General features: G+C 39.9%; 1 protein-coding gene and 1 long non-coding RNA gene across 5 annotated transcripts in view; both read left to right on the top strand.

Moving 5' to 3' along the window:
- Positions 1-24,240, top strand: part of LOC143677213 (uncharacterized) — a 352,942-nt gene that overhangs the window by 92,931 nt on the left and 235,771 nt on the right. The gene's annotated exons all lie outside the window — the stretch shown is intronic.
- Positions 146-23,980, top strand: LOC143677209 (serine protease 52-like). Of its 4 annotated transcripts, none has more exons than XM_077152944.1 (6): positions 146-418; positions 8,162-8,338; positions 12,104-12,299; positions 13,110-13,351; positions 14,678-14,820; positions 23,698-23,980. In XM_077152944.1, exons 3-6 carry the CDS (start codon positions 12,139-12,141, stop codon positions 23,962-23,964), a joined length of 813 nt encoding a protein of 270 aa, XP_077009059.1. In that variant the 5' UTR covers positions 146-418; positions 8,162-8,338; positions 12,104-12,138; the 3' UTR covers positions 23,965-23,980. The 4 variants fall into 4 exon arrangements, with proteins under 4 accessions (XP_077009059.1, XP_077009056.1, XP_077009057.1 ...); XM_077152943.1 differs by lacking the exon at positions 146-418 and adding an exon at positions 4,585-4,698; XM_077152941.1 differs by lacking the exons at positions 146-418; positions 8,162-8,338 and adding an exon at positions 4,515-4,698.

The raw sequence follows: 24,240 nt of genomic DNA, 5'->3' as shown, positions 1-24,240 counted from the left end.
AACCGATGATGGAAGTCTGGGTTCTTACCAGTTTTTAGCAACTATGTATAAAGCTACCATAAACATTCATGTACTGGTTTTTGTGTGGACATATTTCATAGCATGACATTTTGGTAAAAATGTGAATTCATCTGCTGATAATTGCAGTGAGAAAGTTGAGAGATTTCTGGATTATTTGGAGTCCTGAATGAAGATAATACAATAGCTATGCTCTCACTTTCTGAAGCCGAAGAAACCAACTAGTGAAGCTGCGTGATTGTGGGAGATGCTGGGAATTCCTTATGCCCTGTTCCACCTCATATGCACACATGCCTTCCAATGCCTAGAAGTTTGCCAATACATGGAGCAACAACACACACTGGTCAATGAAACATGTTGTTCTACTGAGCACAAATATGTGCTGTTTCCAGAAACAGAGGTAAGGAGGCTTTCTCTTCCATTCTAGAACTCCTCTTAGCAGAGAAAATATACCTTAGGTTGATGAATTCTTAAGTTTTCCTTCAGCTTTAAGAAGCATAGCAAATGCTTATCTATTAAAGCTGTTTGGACAGCTACAAACTGCCTGATATTACATCTGTATTTCCCTAATTCTGATGTGATATTTCCAAGAGTTCTTTTTTTTTTTTTAATTTTTTTATTAATCAAAAAAAAGAAAAGAAATTAACACAACATTTAGAAATCATTCCATTCTACAAATGCACTCAGTAATTCTTAGTATCATCACATAGATGTATGATCATCATTTCTTAGTACATTTGCATCGATTTAGGAAAAGAACTAGCAAAACAGCAGAAAAAGATATAGAATGTTAATATAGAGAAGAGAATTAAAATAATAATACTAATAATATATATATATAAAAAGGAAAAAGAAAAAAAACAAAAACAAAAGATACAAACACACAAACAAACAAACAAAAAACCATATTTCAGGTGCAGCTTCATTCAGTGTTCCAATCTAGTTACATTACACTTAGGTATTATTGTGCTGTCCATTTTTGAGTTTTTGTATCTAGTCCTGTTGCACATTCTGTATCCCTTCAGCTCCAATTACCCATTATCTTACCCTGTTTCTAACTCCTGCTGGTCTCTGTTACCAATGATATATTCCAAGCTGATTCTCGAATGTCGGTTCACATCAATGGGACCTTACAGTATTTGTCCTTTAGTTTTGGGCTAGACTCACTCAGCATAATGTTCTCTAGGTCCATCCATGTTATTACATGCTTCATAAGTTTAGTCTGTCTTAAAGCTGCATAATATTCCATCGTAGGTATACGCCACAGTTTGTTTAGCCACTCGTCTGTTGATGAACATTTTGGCTGTTTCCATCTCTTTGCAATTGTAGATAATGCTGCTATAAACACTGGTGTGCAAATGTCCATCTGTGTCTTTGCCCTTAAGTCCCTTGAGTAGATACCTAGCAGTGGTATTGCTGGGTCGTAATCCATTCTGCCATTCTATGTCTTTTGATTGGGAAATTCAGTCCATTAACTTTTAGTATTATTACTGTTTGGATAATATTTTCCTCTACCATTTTGGCTTTTGTATTATATATATCATATCTGATTTTCCTTCTTTCTACACTTTACTCCATACCTCTCTCTTCTGTCTTTTCGTATCTGACTCTAGTGCTCCCTTTAGTATTTCTTGCAGAGCTGGTCTCTTGGTCACAAATTCTCTCAGTGACTTTTTGTCTATAAATGTTTTAATTTCTCCTTCATTTTTGAAGGACAATTTTGCTGGATATAGGAGTCTTGGTTGGCAGTTTTTCTCTTTTAGTAATTTAAATATATCATCCCACTGTCTTCTAGCTTCCATGGTTTCTGCTGAGAAATCTACACATAGTCTTATTGGGTTTCCCTTGTATGTGACAGATTGTTTTTCTCTTGCTGCTTTCAAGATCCTCTCTTTCTCTTTGACCTCTGACATTCTAACTAGTAAGTGTCTTGGAGAACGCCTATTTGGGTCTATTCTCTTTGGGGTGCGCTGTACTTCTTGGATCTGCAAATTTAGGTCTTTCATAAGAGTTGGGAAATTTTCAGTGATAATTTCTTCCATTAGTTTTTCTCCTCCTTCTCCCTTCTCTTCTCCTTCTGGGACACCCACAACACGTATATTTGTGCGCTTCATATTGTCATTCAGTTCCCTGATCCCCTGCTCAAGTTTTTCCATTCTTTTCCCTATAGTTTCTGTTTCTTTTTGGAATTCAGATGTTCCATCCTCCAGTTCACTAATTGTAGCTTCTGTCTCTTTGATCTACCATTGTAGGTATCCATTGTTTTTTCCATTTTTTCTTCTTTGTCCTTCACTCCCATAAGTTCTGTGATTTGTTTTTTCAGATTTTCTATTTCTTCTTTTTGTTCAGCCCATGTCTTCTTCATGTCCTCCCTCAATTTATTGATTTGGTTTTTGAAGAGTTTTTCCATTTCTGTTCGTATATTCAGCATTAGTTGTCTCAGCTCCTGTATCTCATTTGAACTATTGGTTTGTTCCTTTGACTGGGCCATATCTTCAATTTTCCGAGCGTCATCCATTATTTTCTGCTGGTGTCTGGGCATTTGATCAGATTTCCCTGGGTGTGGGACCCAGCTGGTTAAAGCTTTTTCTGTGAAATCTCTGGGCTCTGTTTTTCTTTTCCTGCCCAGTAGGTGGTGCTCGTGGCGCTCGTCTGTCTGCACGGCAGTCGCCTGGGAAACCGCGCGTGGAGGTGGGGGTCGCTGGCCGCTGCGGCTTGGGAGAGTGCCGGTCCTAATTGCCCAGCTGGCCCGAAACGCCAAGCGTGATGGGAGGGCCCCGCTATCCAACGTTCCCAGTCAGACCAGGGAGCCACGTGCGTGGAGGGGACCCCAGTCGCCAGCCGCCCCGGCCGGGAAAATGCGCGCCCCTCGGGTATCTCACCGCAGCAGATTCTTCCTGCCCGTTCAGCTGTTCCAGAATGGGGTACGCTGTCTTTTTGGTCTCTGTCGTGACTCCGGGAGCTGTTTCGTATTGTTTCTGTTTCTTTAGTTGCTTTTCTGGAGGAGGAACTAAGACCCGCACGTCTTACTAAGCCGCCATCTTCTCCGGAAGTCCTTTCCAAGAGTTCTTAAGACAAATTTTAAAGCCTCAAAACAGCTGGGGGAGGAGAATACCTCACAGTCATCTGCCTTAAAAGGAAATCCATTATGTGTAAAATTTTGGAAAATATCTACACCTACAACTCCCTGAAAATCTCTGGTCCTTGTTGCCCATATACCTGAGACATCCATGATGATTTGTTATGAAAATTATTCAGCGATCGCCAGTAAGCAAGACTGTTTATTCAAATTTCAATTTTATTCACTCGATTGACCCCGGCTTGGTGCTCAACTTGTACATTATTACTACTCAATATATTAGCTTGAATCATATGACTTTGCCAATATTTACTATTTTCAACCCACTAAAACAGCAATTCCATATGACAACTTCAAAGTTCCTGCAGCTCCCATACATATCCACACCTTTGCAAACGCTGCTGCCCAGCTAGAATGCCTTCCCACCCTTTCTCAATCCCATGTGCCTTTGTAGCTAGGCTCATCAAGAGCTTGTTTCCTCAGTGGCCTCCCCTTCTCAACCTCATCCACCACACACCCGTGACCCTCCCTCCCCACTCGATGTGATGCCCCTCCTTGGGCTCCAATGATACTCTTATCCCGTCGCATTACCATAGCCTCTTCGCTCATCTGCCTTTTCCTAATGGAGCTTCAAGAAAAACAGAGAACATGTTTGCTCATCTTGGCATCATACGCCAAGCCTGGCAGATAGAAAATGCTACAGAAAGTGCTGAGTGAACTAATGAATGAACAAATCAATGTAATACATCAATGAAATCAATGAATGCCACCCTCCATGTATGGATCTGTATTTCATGCTTTCTTGTTCATAGAGGCTGCTGTTCAATATGCCATTCTTCACAAGAAGTCATTATTAGAAATGAAATTGGAGAATCAAAGTCAGGGACTTGGCATTTGCCTGATACTGTGCTAGGATATACACATTATCTCATTATTTCTCTCAATAAGGATGTACATACTATTACTATCCCCACTTTACAGATGAGTAATCTGAGGTTCAAAGTTAAGCAACTCTTCTACGAGCTTACTAGAGCGTAGGTGGAGATGTGAGTTCTCATCTGCAGGAGCTTAGTACTGTGCTGTCTCTGCTGAATCCCCTGGTCTGTTTGGCCCAGCCACTTCAGATCCATTATTATTAACTAAGGCTATTCCTGGGTAGTACCTTCATGCTATTTTGTCCTGGCACGTTAATGAATCCTGGATGCCCTGACTCACAGGAGCACAGCTGCATGTGGTGTCCTCCCTTCTTGCCTCCTCTCACCTCCCAGTTCTATGCTGACCTCCCCAGGGCCAGAGGAGCTAGATCATTGAAACCATCAGGCCTTGAGCTCAGGTTTACCCCTGGCTGCTAGCCTGGGTTCTGCCCACCACACACAGTGCTGTATTGTGACCTCGGCAGTCAGGCTGGGCTGTGAGATAACAGGCATGGAGAGTGAAGCCCTCCACTTGGTGCCTTGGCATTGAAATGGGCTGCACCACCTGAAGCATCTCCATCCTCTGTGGTAAAGACCAGGGTCCAATGAAACGGTGGAGGGATGGCAGAGCAGAGCTTCTGCTCCCGGTCGCCCTGCTGCTCCCCTGGGTGCACAGCTCCCTCGCAAGTAGGTCTTCCATTGTGTCCTCTGTGCAGCCACCAGGGTTCTCAGTTCCCAGTGGGCATGAGAATCACCTGGGAGCTTGTGAACAAGGTCAATCCCTAGGAATACTTCAGTAGTTGTTGGGTGGGATCCAGGGAAGGCATTTTTAATAAGCCCCTCATGTGACTTTGATGCAAGTGGTCTGTAGGGCCACACTTTCAAATCATTGCCCCTACAACACCCAAAGCTTTAATGTTTTGTGTGGTGGAGCCTGTTGTATGTGTGTGTGTGTGTGTGTGTGTACTTGTATGTAAATTTAAACATTTATGTTAGAGTCAAATATTCCAGAGTGCAAAGCCAATGGAAGCAATGCCTTTGAAGGGGTAACCAGGCATCTGGTCAGATATGCCAACTAGCCATACCACGCAACTTTAAGGCCAGTGTGTGATCCTAAGATTTTCCTGCTTCCTTTTCTTTGAAAACAGTCAGAAGGGTTGTATGGAGTCTAATTGTTCTAATGCAAAATCCTAACATAATGCAACTCTAACAAAGGCAGAGTATTTATATCTAGTATGGATGTGTGTCCCTGAGTCCTGAGAATGTATATAGCCTTATTTTACACTCAATCATCATTGTTTGGTTCACAAATACTAAAGCCCATGTGGCAACATGCCAGGAGAGGAGCTTGGATTATATTAGAGAATGACATATTCAGTTCCTACCCTAAGAAGTGAGGGGGAGAAAATATTTAACATGTAAATGAGCAAATAAATTAAATGCATTTCCTGTTAAATGGGGATGTTTGTTGGGAACTGTTCTAGCCAGGTTGTCATGGAAGGCCTTCCTGAGATTATGAGACTCAGGTTGGCATGAGACCCAACTGATGAGAAGGAGTCATATCTTCTAGCAGAAGTGACAGCAAGTGTAAAGGCTCTGAGCGGTGAATGAGCTTGATATGTTTCAGAGGCAGATAGGTCAATGTAGCTGGGACAGAGTGAATGGGAAGGGGGTATTGGAGAAAGATGAATTCAGAGAAGTCAGCAGGGTCCAGATGGAGCCAAGCCTTAGAAAAGTATAATAAGGACTTTGGGTTTATTCTGGTTGTAATGGGAAGCCACAAGAATCTGAATAGGAGAGTGAGAAATGAGAGGTTCTTTAGAAAGATATTCTGGCTACTCTATAAAGGATGGACAGTGCAGGAGTAAGAGTGAAAGAAGAAAGATGAGTGAATGAATAAGAAGTTAAAGGCTAGGATGGGTTGTGTTAGTGGGAATGAAGAACAGTGGCTGGTTTCTGGGTATAGTTTGGTAGTAGTGCTGACTGAACTTCCTGATGAATTGGATGTGTGCAAGAGGAACTATCAAGGGTAACTCCCAGATGTTTTTCTTGCTAGAGCAATCAGATGGATGGGAACTTATTGAGCTGTAGAAACTTGTAAGGAAGCAGATTTGGGGTGGGAACAAATAAAGTGGCAGTTTGGTTTTGTCCACATTGAGTTTGAGATGCCTTTTAGCCATTCTGAGTTATTGAGTAGGGTTATTGATGAAATGAATCGGGTGCTCAGTGGAAAGGTTTGAGATAAATGTGAGTCATCTGTATAAGGATGATATTGAAGTTATGTCCCAGGAGATTATCTAGCCAGGGAGTGTAGAGAGGGAAGTGGTTTGAGGAATGAGCCTTGGCTTATGGAAGAGGATGAGGACTCAGCAAAAGAGTTTGAGAATGTGTAGCCCATAGGAAGAGAACCAGAAAAGTACTTTCTCCCAGGGAAAATTCTGCCCAGAGATGTCACCAGATTGCTCCAGATTTCTTCTGCAAAACACCAACTTATTTCTCCTTGGTCCACACTAGAATGCAGTTAAATGCCATCCCTCTAAATCAATGTTACATGAAAAAGTATGCAGAAGGTGGTATTAATAATTATTTTCACATTAAAGGTGAGGAAAATAAAGCCCAGAAAGAGTAAATCAGTTGCTCCAAATCAAACAGCCAGAAAACGATGCAGCCAGAGCTTAAACCCAGAACTTTTGACTCCGAATCCCACCTCCTTCCCCCTTTGCCAGTTACTCGACCAGCTAGGACAGAGTGGCAATTTTCCATGTTACAAACACATTACCTTCTGCAGACCTGAGTTCTGTCTCTCCATTCATTCTTGTCTTTCAAAGTTAGCAGCATATTAATAGGATCTTTTTAAGAGAATTTCTGAGACAGCCTTGATAGTTCAGGCAAAGAGCAACCACTTTGAATTAAAAAGCTGAAATGAAATTTCTCTGTCTTAATGTGTTTTGGTCACATCCCTAGTTCTAGATCAATTATCGCTTTGGAAAAACCTAGAGTCAGGAGCATTTTCATTCTATTGTGATCTTCTATCACCAGGAGGAGGAAACATTTCTGAACATGCACAGCAGGAGTTCTATGACTCCTTTTTTCTCCCCGGCACTGTGGGACTCTGTGGTCTTTCTCTGCCCATAGAATATACAAATTACATGGGTTCCCAGTAACCCTCCTAAATTTACAAACACAGGCCTCAGATTTTCCAGGGCGGCCACAACTTTGTGTCATTTTTTTTCCTTTGTATCATTTTTAACAAAGTTAACCATTAAATACATAGAAATATGGAAGATTTTTATAAGGCTTTTCATGTGAATAAATTCACATGCCAGTTTAAATGACCATTAGCAGACTTACATTAATATCCATTGAGCATTTAAAATGTAATAGAAATCACACACCCCTTCAGGAAAAATTTCTTAAGAGCAAGGAAACTAAAATGAGCTTCAATATTTATATATAAGGATGTAAAGATAGTCCTGTCTTACAGTAATGTCATTTAAGCAAAAAATATTTCTCCCTTGCCATTTTGAACTGTAAAATTACAATGTTTTAGAATTGGAAAGAACATCAGAAATTATTTTGTTGCAAACCTTAATTTTACAGGTGGGGAAACTGGGACCAAGGGGTAACTTGTTCCATGATAGGCAAGTTCCACAAAGTTAATTTTCTTTTTGTATGCTATACGGTGGGGTCACATTTCATTCTTTTTCCATGTGAAATCCCATTATTGCAGCACCATTTGTTGAATTTGGGGGGGGGGGCAGGGTGTTTTGTTTTTGGCTTGTTTGTGGCTTTTGTTTGTTTGTTTGTTTTGGGGGGAAGTGCATGAACTGGGAATCGAACCTGGGTCTCCCACACGGCAGGTGAGACATCTACCACTGAACTACCCTTGCACCCCCCACAAAGTTCATTTTTAATTTAAAACATAAATAAATTCCCTTGCTCCTATGAGTGTTCCCAAGTTTCACAGCCATGGGTCCCAGATCATCCAGGTCAGCTTAATTCTGTGTAACTTCCAATAACATTCGATATAACAATATGGAAGAATTTCTGGATTTTTATAAGATTTTTCATGTCATCCTGTGGTTTTCACCCACTGATGCTGGATCTACCGCGTGGGGCCACAGTGAACAAGTCTAATTCTTCACCTTAGGAAACTCCTGCAGAGATCCGAAGTCTTGGCTGTCTTCCTTCCTCATACGTTTCTTATAAGAATTGGCTTCCCAATCTGCTAGCGACTCACCTCTGAAGGTTTCCCAGGTGGTTAACATCCTACCTCAACCCTGAGACCCACTCCGAATACCACTCAAGAGCTGCCATCTGTGGAGAGGTTAGCAGTCAATCTGGTTAGGACTTTGTTGTTAAAATTTTCATGTGAAAATAATAAATCTTGCCAAGATTCCCTTCACAATCTTGGGCTTTTAATTTATTACTTTTTAGACTGGAATTGCAAGACTTTGTGTATACTCCTTTTTTTTTTTTTTTAGTTTTATATGGCTGGTTTAGGCTCAGGATTCAGATCTGGTGAGATAATTTTCAATCTAGATTCTTTTGATCTATATTAGTTCTCTCTCCCAGTTGTGCATCACACATGTTTATCGTGCATGCTTTCTACGTATGTTTAGGTTTTTTTCAAGGCTTAACATGGCTTTTTACCTATTTAAGTTTTAAAGTCATCTATTAGGAGCCAGCATGGCTTGATACCCTACTGCCCCTCCAACACCTTTTAACCTTCAACAGAAATTGCTGTTAGATGGTGAGGCTCTTTTCTGCTTAGCACAGATGTACCTTCACACCACACAGAGAACTGCAGACAGCCACTGCCAACCAGTCCGACTTGGCTTTCCAGGTGTAACCTTCTCTCACCTCACCAACACTCCCTGCCCCCCATAAAGCTTTCCTTCCCAAGACACTCAGAAGTGATGATCAATATTCAGGCTACAAAACCCTGTCCAATTTTACTTTAGACCACTATCATCCATATCACGCCACTTGAGCTAAATAAGACTATCCAAGAACTGAGCAGATGCTTTGCTGAAATATACACGTACCTCTGATGCTATAAGCAAGATGAAGAGAACAACTGGGGTTTGGATTCAGATATCCCTGTTAGGAAACTCCTGTTCTGCCTTTTACAAGTGGAAAGATCGTGGGCGTCACATGATCTCTCAGAGAGTCTCTCCTTATTTGTAAAATGGGAGTAATAAAACATAGCTTGGTGGTTTGGTGGGGATTATTAAGTGTAACACACACACTGTAGTTGCTCAGCAGCTATTATGTACCAAAAAGAAAACTGGGACTAGTGGAATGAGCTTTTTAACTGTGGACTTAACCTGACTCCTAATCATCAATAATTTTGTTTACATACTCACAATTTTTCACTTTAATTAAAGTTTATTTAAAAATTTCCCAGGGATCGGCATTGCTTTACTGTATAGTAATTCCAAGATTCCCTTGTTGTTCCTGAAAGACCAGACATTTCCATCTGAGAGTCAGTATAGTTTCCTTGTAAAGTAGGCTGTTGCTCTTGGAAGATCAAAACATGTCTTCCCTGATCTCAGGAAGAGTGGGAAGACAGGCATTCCTGAGCCTCAGCTGCTTGTTCACTCTTTGCACCTACAACTGAAATGATACCTCTAAGGTGGGCCACAGTGGCTCAGCAGGCAGAGTTCTCGCCTGCCATGCCAGAGACCCAGGTTCGATTCCCAGTGCCTGCCTGAGCAAAAAAAAAAAAAAAAGAAATGACACCTCTATGAGCCACTTACTCTACTCTCCCCTTACCTGAGGCTTCCTGATTTAAGACTTCAAAGGGCTGTGTTCCAATATCCTTGATTGTTGAAGAAAATTGTATAAGGATGTAACTTTTACAATGTAACTGTGCGATCATGAAAACCTTTGTGTCTGACGCTTTTTATATCCAGGGCATGGATAGATGAGTAAAAAATTATGAATAAAAAATAAATAATAGGGGCAATAAGGGGTAAAATAAATTGGGTGGGTGGAAATACTAGTGGTCAATGAGAGGGGGCTAAGGGGAATGGTATGCATGAGTTTTTTCTTTTTTCTTTTTATTTCTTTTTCTGGAGTGATGCAAATGCTCTAAAAAATGATCACGGTGATGAATACACAACTATGTGATGATATTGTGAGCCATTGATTATACACCATGCATGGAATGTATGTGTATAAAGATTTGTCAATCAAAATATGTGAAAAAAGAGAAATTGAAGGGCAGTGCCTCCATGGGTGTAGGAATTGACATTCCTCAATTCCCTAATCACCTGTAGAGATGATCTGTAGGTCAAGGAATTTTACCACTGATGTTAATATTTCCATTATACATCCATCCTCCCTCCCTGCCTCCTTCTCTTCTTCCCTCTTCTCTCTCTCCCACTTTTCCCCTCCCTGCCACCATCCTTTCTTGCTCTGTTTTATTCAACACATATGTATTGGGTTCCTAGTATGTGCCAGGCTCTAAACTGGGTATCGGAGATGTGAAAACTAGTCAGACAAAGATTATAATCTAATGATTATAATTTAACAAACTAACAATTTTACAAATGTTTGATTATCAACTGTTCTTAGTGTCTGAAAAAAAAGGCACAATGTCTCATAAGAAAGTGTCTAATAATGAGAGTACCTTAGGTAATCTGGAAGGGGAAGGAAGATTTCTAGAAGGACCTTATAATTAAGCTAAGAAGTGAGAGGAATTAAATAGGCAAAGAGGGATGAAAGAGGTCAGGAAAGCGTTCTTTATTTAAATGAGGGTATGTGGAAAGGCACTTTTAGGGAACTGAAGACAGGTTAGGAGACAACTGTAAAGACAGTGGAGATAGTAACTGGTGGCGGTGGTGGTGATGTGCAGTGGTGGTACTGATGATGTGTGATGGTGTGTGGTGCCGGGTGTGTGTTGTTGTGGTGTGTGGTGGTTGTGGTGTGTGGTGGTTGTGGTGTGTGGTGGTTGTGGTGTGTGGTGGTTGTGGTGTGTGGCTGTAGTATGTGGTGGTGGTGTGTGGTTGTGGTTGTAGTGTGTGGCGGTGGTTACATATGGTGATGGTTTGAATAGATATACCTATCTATATTACACTTTTCTGTGAAAAGTTTTTGAATGTCATTGCCTTTTCCACTTATGTATAAAAATTTTAACCCTTTAAAGATGGTTTCCCCATGGCTATGAGAACAGCTGTTCAACTCTTAGCTCAGTCAGACACTAGTGACTGGGTCTTGGCCAGTTGCCCTAACCCTAAATTTGCCTCTGTTGTCTTTCCTATAAAATGGGGTAATGATGACTTCACTTTTCTCACAGGATTTGCATGAAAATTAAATTAATATAGACAGAACAGAATGGTGCCTGACAAACAGTTAAATGCTAAAATTTTTAGACTTATTATAATTCAATTTTTCATTACCCAAGTATCATTAAGTTATCAAAAGTTGTCAAAATAATTTCCTTACATGGGAAATGCCAAACTTTATATTGAATGGGATGATGCCTAGAAATAAAGTTGGGTGAAAGGTGTTACCATTGATTACAATTGGCAATGCAGGGGAAGAAGCAATTAGTGGGGGACTGATCAATTTCCCTTTGCCCTGTAGAATTTCTGGGGCTTGTGGGAAGGCCAGGTAGGAATATGGGCCCAGATCTGAGGGGAATAATTTTATGATCTTTGCCAAGACAATATACGAAGGTTTTGTTCTTTTTCAGAGAACAGCGAGGTATGATTTCAAATAAATTAGGTACCACCTTGACTTACTTCCTCGGGTGCGATAAGATCCAGCCCTAGAGGCTGTGGTGTTGAGTCCCTCTTCTTACAGGACCTCATAGGGACACTTTCTAAGAAGCAAAGCTATGGCAAAAGCAACCCCTGGTACTCCCCATATGCACATTCTCCACAATTGTGATGCCTTGTTAGGCTTAGTGTGGCATCGTTTTTGCCGGATGGATCTCTTGCCTGGTGTTGACCTGACTAAGCTACTGCTGTCTGTGCGCTGGGGGAAGAAGAATGAGCAGCTGCATTTAACTTTCTTCCAAGCCAACCAACCTTGACTCTTGGGTCCTGGCCCTTTCCTCTCTCTCCCTCCTTTCTTCTTTTAGTAACATGTGGCCGAAAAATATATACCAAATCTGTGATGCCAGGAATTTCCCATATCGTAGGCGGGGTTCCTACAGACATTAGAGAATTCCCATGGCAAGTGGCTATTCTTGAAAAAGGGAAGCATCTCTGTGGAGGATCTATACTCAGTGACTGGTGGATTCTGTCTGCATCTCATTGCTTCTCAGACAGAAATGCGTAAGTATTGCAAACAGAATCTTTTTTTTTTTTTTAACCAGTGTGGTTTTCTAGTATTCACTCATAGGTACTTATTATTTCCTTTGAACCCAAACCCAGCTTTGTCAATCATAGAGCAATATACCAGGAATAACAGAAGGCTAAAGATAGGCCTGTGTGGTAAAATATCACACTTTGCAGGGATGAGGTGGGTTGCTCTTCTCCTAAGACCCTTTATACGCACACTGTCAGGTATACCCTCAATTGCAAAACAAACATTCTTAGCATCTCTCCAAGTAGTACATGTATTTCTGGAGTAAACCTCTGAAAAGTACTTTCCTAAGCGTTTGCTCTTACAGATGAGAGTGGAATAGCTGACAGTGACCCAGAGAAGGCTAGGATCTGAGGCATGTCAGCAGGCCTAGAAGCAGATCAGAAGCTCTTGAAATCAGTATTTTTAGCAAATTCTGTCAGATAACAGCTGTCTGTTATCTGGCCAATCTAGTGCTTTTTGAAAATCAAGGCCAAGTCACTCAATTACTTTTGCATAGTAGCATAACTTCACAAACATTGCTTGGTGAGATGTACAAGTGAGGAAACTTAGATTGACTGAGTTGAAATTATTTGCCCAGGCCAGGAGTAGGTTGGAACTCAGGTCTGCCTCCTGCTGCCCAGTTGAGGCCATTTTCCCAGCTCTGTGACAAGTACCCAGCCTCTCTCCCCATATATTGGTGTCACAGCCTCAGACTTGGAGAAATACTTTCCCTTAAGGTTCTCATTTTGCCTTGCCACTGCTTACCTTTTTTTCCCCTCCTTTTATTTTGAAATAAGATCTGATTTGGAGATTGTACATGGTGAAGATAACTTAAACATCATGAACTTGACAAAGGTGAAAGTGGACAAGCTAATTATTCACCCTCAATACAACCCCTGGCTCTTGGATAATGATATAGCCCTGCTCTTGCTCAAGTACCCATTAATCTTTGATGTCAAGAAAGCGCCAATCTGCCTTTCCGAGGTCGCCAACATACGCAGATGGAAGAACTGCTGGGTAACTGGATGGGGCATTACTGGTAAGTTACTATAATCAATTCAATGGGTTGGCATAGCTGACTGATATTTGTAATGGGAAGTAAACTCTGGAGAGTCTCCTAGTTCTGGAGAATCTACCAGGTGGGTCCACCAGATTTTAAGTAAGAACTTAAAGCTTCATTAGAACCTCATCCTCAGTCCACTTTAGAAACCATCTTTTCTCCTACAGCCAGATTTTTATGCCCATAATGTGGAACATGGATCCTGAACTGGGCCTCAGGGATAACCTAGGCAAAGGTTTTCAGAGCTCTAGGGATGACTTGGAGAAATTTTGAGGAACATCTTGATGGAGAAAGGGGTGGCAATGAGGACTGAGCTCTAGGGAATCCACACCAATTTCAATCTGAGAACCTCTGTTCCAATTCACGGTGTCAGCTCTGCTTCCCAGTGACAAAGGGTTCTGTTCCTAAAATGTTTGAAAAGCACAGATCCAGCCCAAGAAGGTGGTCAAACTGAACGTATCTTTTTTCTTAGAGTCAGCCTGTAACCCACTCATCTCCCCTTCCCAGTCAACTCATAAAATTGTGCCCTTTTGTCTTTGTTCTTGGTAAAATTGTTTTGCCTCTTAAAAAAATGGAGCAGAAACAAATACATTGAAGTCACTGCTGCTCTTCAGAGTAGGTACCAAAGAGCTGGACACTTTCAGTGGAGCTCCAAAGTTGTCTTAGAATTCCTCTTTGGGGATTGTCCTCAGAAGCTTTTCATGAGTTTCCAAAAAAGGCCATCCTCTCCCTCTCATTTCACTCAACATGTATTCAATGAGCCTCTTTTATGTTCCAGGTAGTTTTTCTAGGCAACAGAAATGTAGCAAAAAAAGAAAAACAACTCTATCTATGGGGAATGAATATTTTAGGTGTTGCTCTCCTCTCCTCCCAGGCCGTCACCTCCTTAAGGGCCCTGTCACAGATCACGCATGTCTTTATTTCTCCCTGGCCAGAACACTTGCCTGTTGTGGGTTCTCCTTGCATCTTATTTACATTCCTGTGCATTCAAATGAAATACCTCTCCAAGGCCCTAGCTGGCACCTGGCACCTGTGCAGTCTGGGATGACAGTGCACTCTGGCTGAGATTGAGTAGGTACCTAGTCTTGGGGAGCTGTGGATTCAGAGAAGGTGGACTCAAGAGTTTCCTGGACACCTCTCCCACCACCTCCCCAATCAGTCCTAAATACATTGGTCTCTGGGCCATAGGGCAGTTCCCTTGTCACTGAGGTGAAAAGATGTGATGGGGATGAGTGCTCAACCTCAACCCAAAGGAACCACTTTGGCTTCAGGGCCCTCTCCCTATTTATTTCTCCTTTGGGCCAGTTCCAATGCATACTAAGAGTCCAGTGCTGCGGAAAGCTGACCTCACACTGATCAAATGGAAAAAGTGTTCCCATTACGTCTTACTACTCACCAAGAACATGCTGTGTGCTTGGAACACTGAAGGTCTGAAGGATGCCTGCCAGGTAATGGAAGTTGCCCCGTGCTTGTACTGAGGCTGCCACTAAAAGCTCAAGATAGTTGGCTCCCCCCTTCCTCCTCTGGATGTCTGAGTAGATGCTCTGGAACCAAAGGGAGGCCTGGAGGGGTAGTGGTTAAGACTGTAAGTTCTGAAGTCAGATGACCTAGCTTTCCTCCTGGCTTCTGTACTTACTGTCTGTGTGATCTGTAAGTGACTTCCTCTGTGCCTGTGCCAATTTTCTCCATCTGTAAAATGGGATGATTAGTAGTAGTTCTCACTTTTTATCTCACTTTTTATCTTTGGTATGAGAATTAAGTTAATGCATGCAAAGCACTTAGAACAGTACCCAGAAATGTAAGGTAACTGTAGCTGTGTTATGTATGTCATTTTCTTCACCACCATCCTTCACACCTGTTCATTATACTCTATGGCATACAAACTGCTTCTGTAGATACTCAAAAGGGTAGTGAATTAACTGTACGAGACAGTCCTATTGCAGATGGGGAAAGGGGATCAGAGAAACAAAATGTCCCTGCTGAGGATGGACTTGTACCTTAAGTACAGACATAGGATTCTAAGGCTTGCTGGCTTCTGGGTAAGAACCATCTTTTGGGCTCCAACAGAAACAGGGAATCCAAATGCCGCAATCAAGAGTATCCACACACACATCTGCCTGGTTCAACAACCACAAAAGTGAGAGCTGCCATTGATTAAGGGCTTGCCATAGACCAGGAAGTGTGTTGAGTGCTTCACAGGTGTCATTTCCTTCCATTCATACAGCCCACCTGTGGGAGAGGTACAACTATTTTCAACAATTCAAACACCAAAGTTTAAACTGTTTAAGAAAATTTTCAGATTCACTCAGCTATATATTCACATTGCGATTTGAACCAAGATCTTATCTGATTTTAGAAATTTAACTGCTTAATAATACTACCTTTCTGCCTGACATCTTTCACATAGATCCCTTATTTACCCCAGAAAAGGGATTATACTTCTTCATTTTAAAGAAAAGTCATGTGACTTTCCAGTGACATCAAGGAATTTAGTAAAAAACAGTTTGGTTCAAAGTTAAGTTGATGGGCACAGCAATTTGGTAAAACAATCTGATGAAACAAAAGCAAATAACCCCTTATCCCAGTTTTGCTGGTGTGGGTCTTTTTGTTTTGTATTTGAATTTTTAATTCTGGCATATAATTGCTTTTTCCAACTTTCAGTGTGCCAATTAGCATTTTCAAAAATAAAGTTTTGTAAGTTATATAACAATATGTACAGCCTAATCCTATTTCTGTAAAAACAATATTGATTTATGTATATTTGTATGCAAGGATGGGGATAGTTATATTTTAATGTATCAATTGCAATTGCCTTTGCATGGGTAGAAGTATAAGTATCTAAGTGCACATGGTAAATAAAACTCAAATAGAAGCAAGAATGCATACTCTCCCTCTCACTCTTCCTCCCCATTTAACTCCTAAGAGGGGAAACCACTGTTATAAGGTTATGCATCCTTTCTGAAAAATTTTTTCCTTGGACAATTGCATATGTAACTAAATATCTACATAGAAATTTATTTATTTATGTAATTATGAATTATCTTTATGTTCTTTTTCCATGTCTGAGATTTCTGACTTTTTTTTTAAGATTATACAAGCTTTTTAATAGAATAAAAAAATAATCCAGAGACTTACTCTTGTGAAGCTTATGTAGGTAGTGGAGAAGCTTAGACTACCTATAGGCATACCTAAGAGTTACTTCTGGAGGACCTCTGTTGTTGCTCAGATGTGGCCTCAGTCTCTCTAAGCCCAACTCTGCAAGTAGAATCATTGCCCTCCCTCCTACATGGGACATGACATCCAGGGGTGAAAGTCTCCCTGGCAACGTGGGAGAGGACTCCCTGGGATGAATCCAGACCTGGCACTGTGGGATCAACAATTCCATCCTGACCAAAAGGGGGAAAGGAAGTGTAATAAAGTATCAATGGCAGAGAGAGCTCAAATGGAGTTGAGAGGCTACTCTGGAGGTTGCTCTTATGCAAGCTTCAGGTGGACCTTGCTACCTGTCATAACCTGCCAATCTCCAACCAGGACCATTCCAGCCAACCCTAAAGAACACAACTAGGGCAATATATAAGATTCCACAAGGGTTCCAGGCACGAAATTAACTTTCCAGAAACCTACAACCTCCAGATGGGTCCCTGGTCCAGATAAGTCCCAAAACCTAGCCCAGCCTCTCCAGAACATCAGATAGTTCCATCTCCTTATCCCACATTAGTGACAGACCCTTCCAATAGCAAAAATTTAAAATTTCATAGTCCAAACAACCCCAAAGAGAAGTATGGAAAGATCAAAGGTGATGGTGGAATTATACATAGAAGATAGGACTTAAATGAATATGAATGCTGAATCATTAAATTGATATCTCTTTCAGTCTCCAATATTTTAGAGCTAGAAGTAAACACCTAAAATTGTGAAATTGTAACCCATGTCAAAGTCTGAAATATGTTCTACAAGTAATTGTGGTACTGTGCTTTGAAACTTACAGCTTTTTTGTATATATGTTATTGTTCACATAAAAAGAAGGAAAAAAAAAAGTCGATTGTGATGCTAAAACAGTATTTAAGCCCTCTAGTCTCCTATATTCTAGAATATAGCAGCTAGAAGGAAAAATGTGAGAGGATTGTATGGTAGCCCATGACAAACTCTGGGATCTATCCTGTTACCACTTTTTGAAAAGTGCTTTGAAAACTATTGTTTTTATTTCTTTGCTTTGTATATATATTATACTATACAATTAAAAAAAGTTAAAAAAAAATAATCCAAAGGGTTTTGGGTATGAAAGTTACTGTATTTCTCAATTTTCATGCCAACTATGTCTGCTCTACCTAACTCTGCCTATTTGGAAATTTTTTAATGATATATTTCTTTTGTTGTTTTTGTTTTATTAGAAAAGTTGTGGGCTTACAGAAAATTATGAATAAAATACAGGGTTCCCATATACAACTCTATCATTAACACCTTGCCATGTTATGGTACATTTGTTATAATTGATAACAGCACATTTTTTTATGAAAGTAGCCATTCTAGTGGGTGTGAAATGGTATCTAATTGTGGTTTTGATTTGTATTTCAAATCAAATGGCTAGTGATATTAAGCATCATTTCATGCGGCCTGGCCATTTGCATGTCCTCTTTGCAGAAATGTTTATTCATGACTTTTGCCTATTTTTAAGATCAATTTCTAATCTTATTATTATAGTTTTAAATTTATGTAAAAAAGTTTTTAATTAGAGAAATTGTAGATTTACAGAAAATCATGTAGAAAATGCAGCATTCCCACATATCCCCCCATCATCATTATTGTGCTTTAAAGTGGAATCTGTGTTACAATTGATCGAAGAATATTATAATTGTACTATTAACTATAGTCCATAGTTTACATTAGGGTGAATTTTCCCATATACAACCCTACTGTTAATGCCTTGCATTAATCTGGAACATTTGTTATAACTCATGAAAGAACATTTTAATAACTGCACCATTAACAGTAGTCCATCATTTACAATAGCATTCACTGTGTCCTATGTTTTTCCTTTTAATTTTTATTTTAATAACATATATATGACCTAAAATTTCGCCTTCTAACACATTCACTTATATAATCCAGAATTGTTAATTACATTCAGTGTTGTACTACCATCACCACCATCCATTTCCAAAACTTTTCAAACAACCCAAATAGAAACCCTGTAAAATTTAAGCATTAACTCCCCATTTCTTATCCTCCAACTAAGGCTCTATAACCTATATTCTAGATCCTAATTCCATTAGTTTGCTTATTCTAATTATTTCACATCAGTGAATTAATAAAATATTTGTCTTTTGGGGTCTGGTTTAATTCACTCAGTGTCTTCATGTTGTGTGAATAATAACTGCATTCCTTTTTAATGCTGTATAATATCCATTGTGTATATATATTGGGCACCAAAAGAAACAGGGAATATATATGTATATTCACATTTTGTTTATGCATTCTTCTGTTGATGGTGACTGTGGTTGCTTCCTTATTTTGACAATTGTGAATAATGAAGCTGTGAAAATCAGTGTGCAAATATCTGTTCAAGTCTCTGCTTTCAATTCTCTTGGATATATACCTAGTAGAGGGATTGCTGAGATATCAGAGATACGGCTTTCAAATATTTTTTCCCATTAAGTAGGTTGTCTTTTCACTTTCATGATAAAGTCCTTTGATATCCAAAAGTTTTTGAGGAGATCCCATTTATCTATTTTTTTTCTTTTCTTTTGCTACTTGTGCTTTGGATGTAAAGTCTAAGAAATCATTACCTAACACAAGATCCTGAAGATGCTCCTGTTTTGGTTTGCTAAAGCTGACAGAATGCAATCTAACACGAATGGGTTGGCTCTTTCAAAGAAAGCTTATTAGTTTACAAATGTACACTTCTATGGTCATGAAAGTGTCCGAATTAGGATAACTTTTCAGGGGAAAGACAGCTGGTATCTGGGGTTCCTGTTACATGGAAAGGCAGATGGTGATGTCTGCTGGCCCTTCTCTCCAAAATGTCTCTGGCTCCTAAATGTCTCTGGGATTCTGAGGGCCCTTGCTTGTTTCTCCTGGGCATTCCTTTTCTCTCTTTAAGAGTCTCTGGGCATTTCTTTTCTCTCTCTAAATGTCTCTGGGCTCTCTCTGCTTTTAATGTCTTTTTATCCTCTCACAATGAACTCCAGTAAAGATGATTAAGACCCACCTTGAATTGGGTAAGTCACATCTCCAAGGGAATAACCCAATTAAAAGTCCCACCCACAACAGGTCTGCACCCACAAGAATGGATTAGAATCCATTCTTTTCTGGGGTCAATAACAGTTTCAAAGCAGTACATACTTCCCTATATTTTCTTCTGGTAGTTTTATGGTCCTGCTTCTCATATGTAGGTTTTTGATCCATTTGGAATTAATATTCGTATGTTGTGTGAGATAGGGGTTCACTTTTATTTCTTTTGTATATGGATATCCAGTTCTCCCAGCACATTTTGTTGAAGAGACTATTCTGTCCTAATTGAGTGGACTTGGCAGCTTTGTCAAAAATCAGTTGGCCATAGATGTGTAAGGGTCTATTTCTGAACTCCCAATTCAATTCAATTAGTTGGTATGTCTATCTTTCTGCCAGTACCATGGTATTTTAACCACTGTAGCTTTGTAATAAGTTTTGAAATCAGGAAGTGTGAGTCCTCCAACTTCATTCTTCTTTTTCAAGATGTTTTTGCCTATTTGGGGCCCCTTACCTTTCCAAATAAATTTGATAAGTGATTTTTCCATTTCTATAAAGTAGGCTGTTGGAATTTTTGCTGGGATTGCATTAAATCTATAAATCACATCGGGTAGAACTAACATCTTAACAATATTTAGTCTTCCAGTCAATGAGTATGGGATGTCCTTCAATTTATTTAAATCTTCTTTGATTTCTTTTAGCAAAGATTTGTAGTTTTCCATGTGTATATCCTTTATATATTTGTTTAAATGTATTACTAGATATTTGATTCTTTTAGTTTCTATTGTAAATGGAATTTTTTTCTTGATTTCCTCCTCAGATTGCTCATTACTGGTGCACAGAAACAGTATTGATTTTTCATGTTGGTATTGTACCTTCCCTCCCCACCCCACCCCCACTTTGCTGAATTAGTTTAACTTGATAGCATGGTGGTAGATTTTTGGAGATTTTATATAGAATCTTGTTTGAAAATAGTGAAAGTTTTACTTCTTCCTTTCCAATTTGGGTGTCTTTTATTTCTTTTTCTTGCCTAGCTACTCTGGCTAGAACATACAGGATGATGGTGAATAACAGTGGTAACAGTGGACATCCCTGTCTTCTTCCAGATCTTACAGGGCAAACTTTCAGTTTTTCACCATTCAGTATGATGTTAGCTATGGGTTTTTCATTTTTTAATACATTTTCCTGTGGTTACCATCAGGTAAAAAATTAACATTATAAATATATAACAATCACATTTGATTTGATACCAACTTGATTTCAATGGCATACTCATACACCATTCCTATACCCCCCATCCCTGCATTTGTTTGTGCTCATTACAAATTATATCTTTATACATTGTGTATCCAAAACCATGTATCTATCATTAATTTTTATATCTTTACATTTTAGTACCTGTAGGGAGTAACAAGTATAGTGAGTAAGAAGTCCCCAAAGCAGTATAATATTGGCTCTTATAATTACCCAAAGGGTTGTCTTTACTGGAGGTCTTTATTTCTTTATGCTGCTTTGAACCACTGTCTAGGGTCCTTTAGCATTGCTTTTGACATTGTTTTTAAGGCAGGACTAGTGGTGATGAATTCCAACAGCTTTCTTTTATCCGGGAATGACTTAATCTCGCCCTCACTTTTTAAAGAAAGTCTCTCCAGATATGAAGTTCTTCATTGGCAATTGTTTTCTTTCAGCCCTAAGTATTTCAATCCACTGCCTCTTTGCCGCCACAGTTTCTGATGAGAAATTTGCACTTAATCTAATGGGGACTCTTTTGTACACAACATGTTGCTTCATTCTTGCAGCTTTCAGAACTCTCTTCGTGGCCTTTGCCTTCAACAGTTTGATCAGTGTGTGAGTGGGCATGTTTTTCTTCAGTTTTATCTGTTGGGTATTCTCTGGGCTTCTTGGATGTGCAAATTCACATCTTTTTTAAGTTTGGGGAATTTTCTGTCACTAGTTCTTTGAATATTCCTCTTGCCCATTTCCTTCTTCTCCTTCTGGCACTCTCATAACGCAGTGATGATGTCCCACATGTCTCTCAGGCTATTTCTGCTTTTATAATTCTTTTCTCTCTCTGTTCCTCAGACTGACTCATTTCAATTGTCTTGTCTTTGAGTTCATTGATTATTTCTTCAGCCAGCTCCAATCTGCTGTTGAAACCTTCCTGGGAATTTTTAATTTGAGTTATGGTGGTCTTCAACTCCAGTAGTTCTGTTTGGTTCCTTTTTAAAATTTCGATCTCTTTGTTGCTATTCTCATAAAGTTCATTCATTGTTTTCCTGATCTCTTTTAGTTCTTTCTCTGTATTCTCCTTCATCTCCTTAAGCATATTGAAGATCATTTCTTAAAAGTCTTTGTCCAATATATCTATAGTCTGGTCTTCTTTGATGTTTTTCTGTGGCTTTATTCCTTTCTTTAAATGTGCCATCATTTCCTGGTTCTTTTTTTTTTTTTTTTTTTTTTTTGTCCTGTACATTTTTGTGGCACAATGTATGCTTTAAAATATCTGGGATTTGTTTCCTGAGCTGTTTGTTTCTTCAGTTTGTAACCAACTGGTAATTTGACAGATTCTCTTGAATGTCAGAAACTAACAAAACCAAGAAAGTCTAAGCAAAAACAACACCTTTCATTGCCTTTGCATATCAGCTTTGCCTTGTCTGATGCTGCTCTCTGTCAGAGTTCAGCCCTCCTATCAGGCAGGGAAATCCAAGATAAATGCAAAATTCAGGGTCCTCTCAGTCTTTTGGGCCTGTGTCTTGTCCTGGGCTTGTCATTGCTAATGGCCTTAGGTGCTCCCCTTTACAGGTATTTGAATGCCCCCTTCACTTCCTCTCCTTCTTGAGGGTCTTCCCCTGAGGACTTATAGCAGGTAAGCCTTTGCCCCAGGCCATCTGCCTCAATTGTTTCTAACACTGCTTTAATTGTCTCAAACTGCTTTTGTCTGGAGGGCAAATTCTAGGAGGGGAGCAGGCTGGAGAGGAGATTCCCAAGTCAATCTATCCCAGCTTGAACAAGGGAGGGGCCAGAAAGGGCACCAGGAGTTATTCCATGGATTTCCCATGCTATGCTATCTTGCATCAGCCCCTGACCAGCCAGTGCAGACCTTCAACACCCAGTGATATGAACTACCTAATCAAAAGAAGCGATCAGCTCCAGCCTACACAACCCACACTTTACCCCTAATCCCACTCCCAGATCTTGGGGAAGTAGAATTTTATGTTCCTCTCTGGCACTAGCAACCTTCACCAGGGGCTACCCCACTGCTGGCTACCACGACAGTGGGGAGTGGTTTCCAGTAACCACCAGCATGGATAGAGCAATTTACTGATATTTACCATAATTTAACAGCCTCTTCTTTCCATTCTTCCCTGGATGCTGTACAGTGTTCTACTGGACTCTGGAGTTTCAGTATAGCTGATTCAGACAGTTCCTGTTCAACAGTTGTTCTAATAGAAGCAGTGATTCCTGGAGCTTTCTACTCTGCCATCTTCCCACAATTCCCCACCTTTCATGCTGTTTTAAGACTTAAAAGTTGTTTCACATTTAATGTTTTAAACCACAACATTTTAATACAATTATGTATATTTTGCATTTTGTATATGTCAGTTTGTGTATGCATACTGTATTTAACCAATGACCTATAATGACACATAATGGACTTTATTTCTGTGCTTTACTTTTTGCTATTGTGAACAATGCAGAAAGAGAATAATGGGCTCGCGAAAAATGGGTGTGAAGTAAAAAGGCAGAGGAAAATTTTAAAGAAATCTGTAAATCAACAAAAGTGCTTATAGACAAAATGGATTAGAAAACCACTCTTTGATTCATCAAAATGAATACCTGAGACTCGATGATGATGGCTATAAATTTTTGACTAAATTGTCTTTCATCACATTGCTTTTGATCAAATTGTTTGCTATCTTTTCTAACAGTCAAATAGCTGGGAGTACAGTCATGTAGTTGTGGAGCCTAGACAAAATTCAACAGTCTGCGCATCGAAAGGTACCATTAAGTGCTTTTAACAGGTGCCCACAACTCAATAGTCTATAGGAGTAACTTGCTACTGTCCCTTCTACTCCCAAGAAACTCTTCTCTCCTAGGGTGACAGTGGGGGGCCTCTGGTTTGCCAGAAAAAGGAGAACAAAACTGTATGGTACCAGCTGGGCATTGTTAGCTGGGGCATGGGCTGTGGCCGGCAGAACAAACCTGGAGTGTACACAAAGGTGCCTAATTATCTGTCATGGATTGTTTCGGAGACAGCGCTGGCAGGAAAGCCCTACAGGCATGAGCCAGACTCCGGGCACAGTTTTCTTCTATCACCCTGGACCATTTTATTACTGCATTTTGTGATGCTTCTTTTACCATAGTGATTAAACACCATATTGCCTCAAAACAAAGTGTCTTTCTCAGTTTATGGTATAAAATCAAAGGTGGGGTACAGGTTGCAAAGAGTGATTCTCAAATGATTACAGATCCCCAAACTAATTAGGCCCAGACCAAGTTTATGCAGAGCACAAGTTGGTACTGCTGTGAGACTGAAAAACAGGCCAGGCACAGAAGTAGACATAGATTTATTGGGACTTATGCACAGGGGATGTTCTCTGGTGGTGGCCACTTGGGATGTTCAACATTCCACAAGGGAT

Source organism: Tamandua tetradactyla, chromosome 3 (assembly GCF_023851605.1).
Source record: "Tamandua tetradactyla isolate mTamTet1 chromosome 3, mTamTet1.pri, whole genome shotgun sequence".
Taxonomy (NCBI): Eukaryota; Metazoa; Chordata; class Mammalia; order Pilosa; family Myrmecophagidae; genus Tamandua; species Tamandua tetradactyla.
Note: the sequence above shows the minus strand (reverse complement) of the source record. Positions and strands in the feature narration are given on the sequence as shown.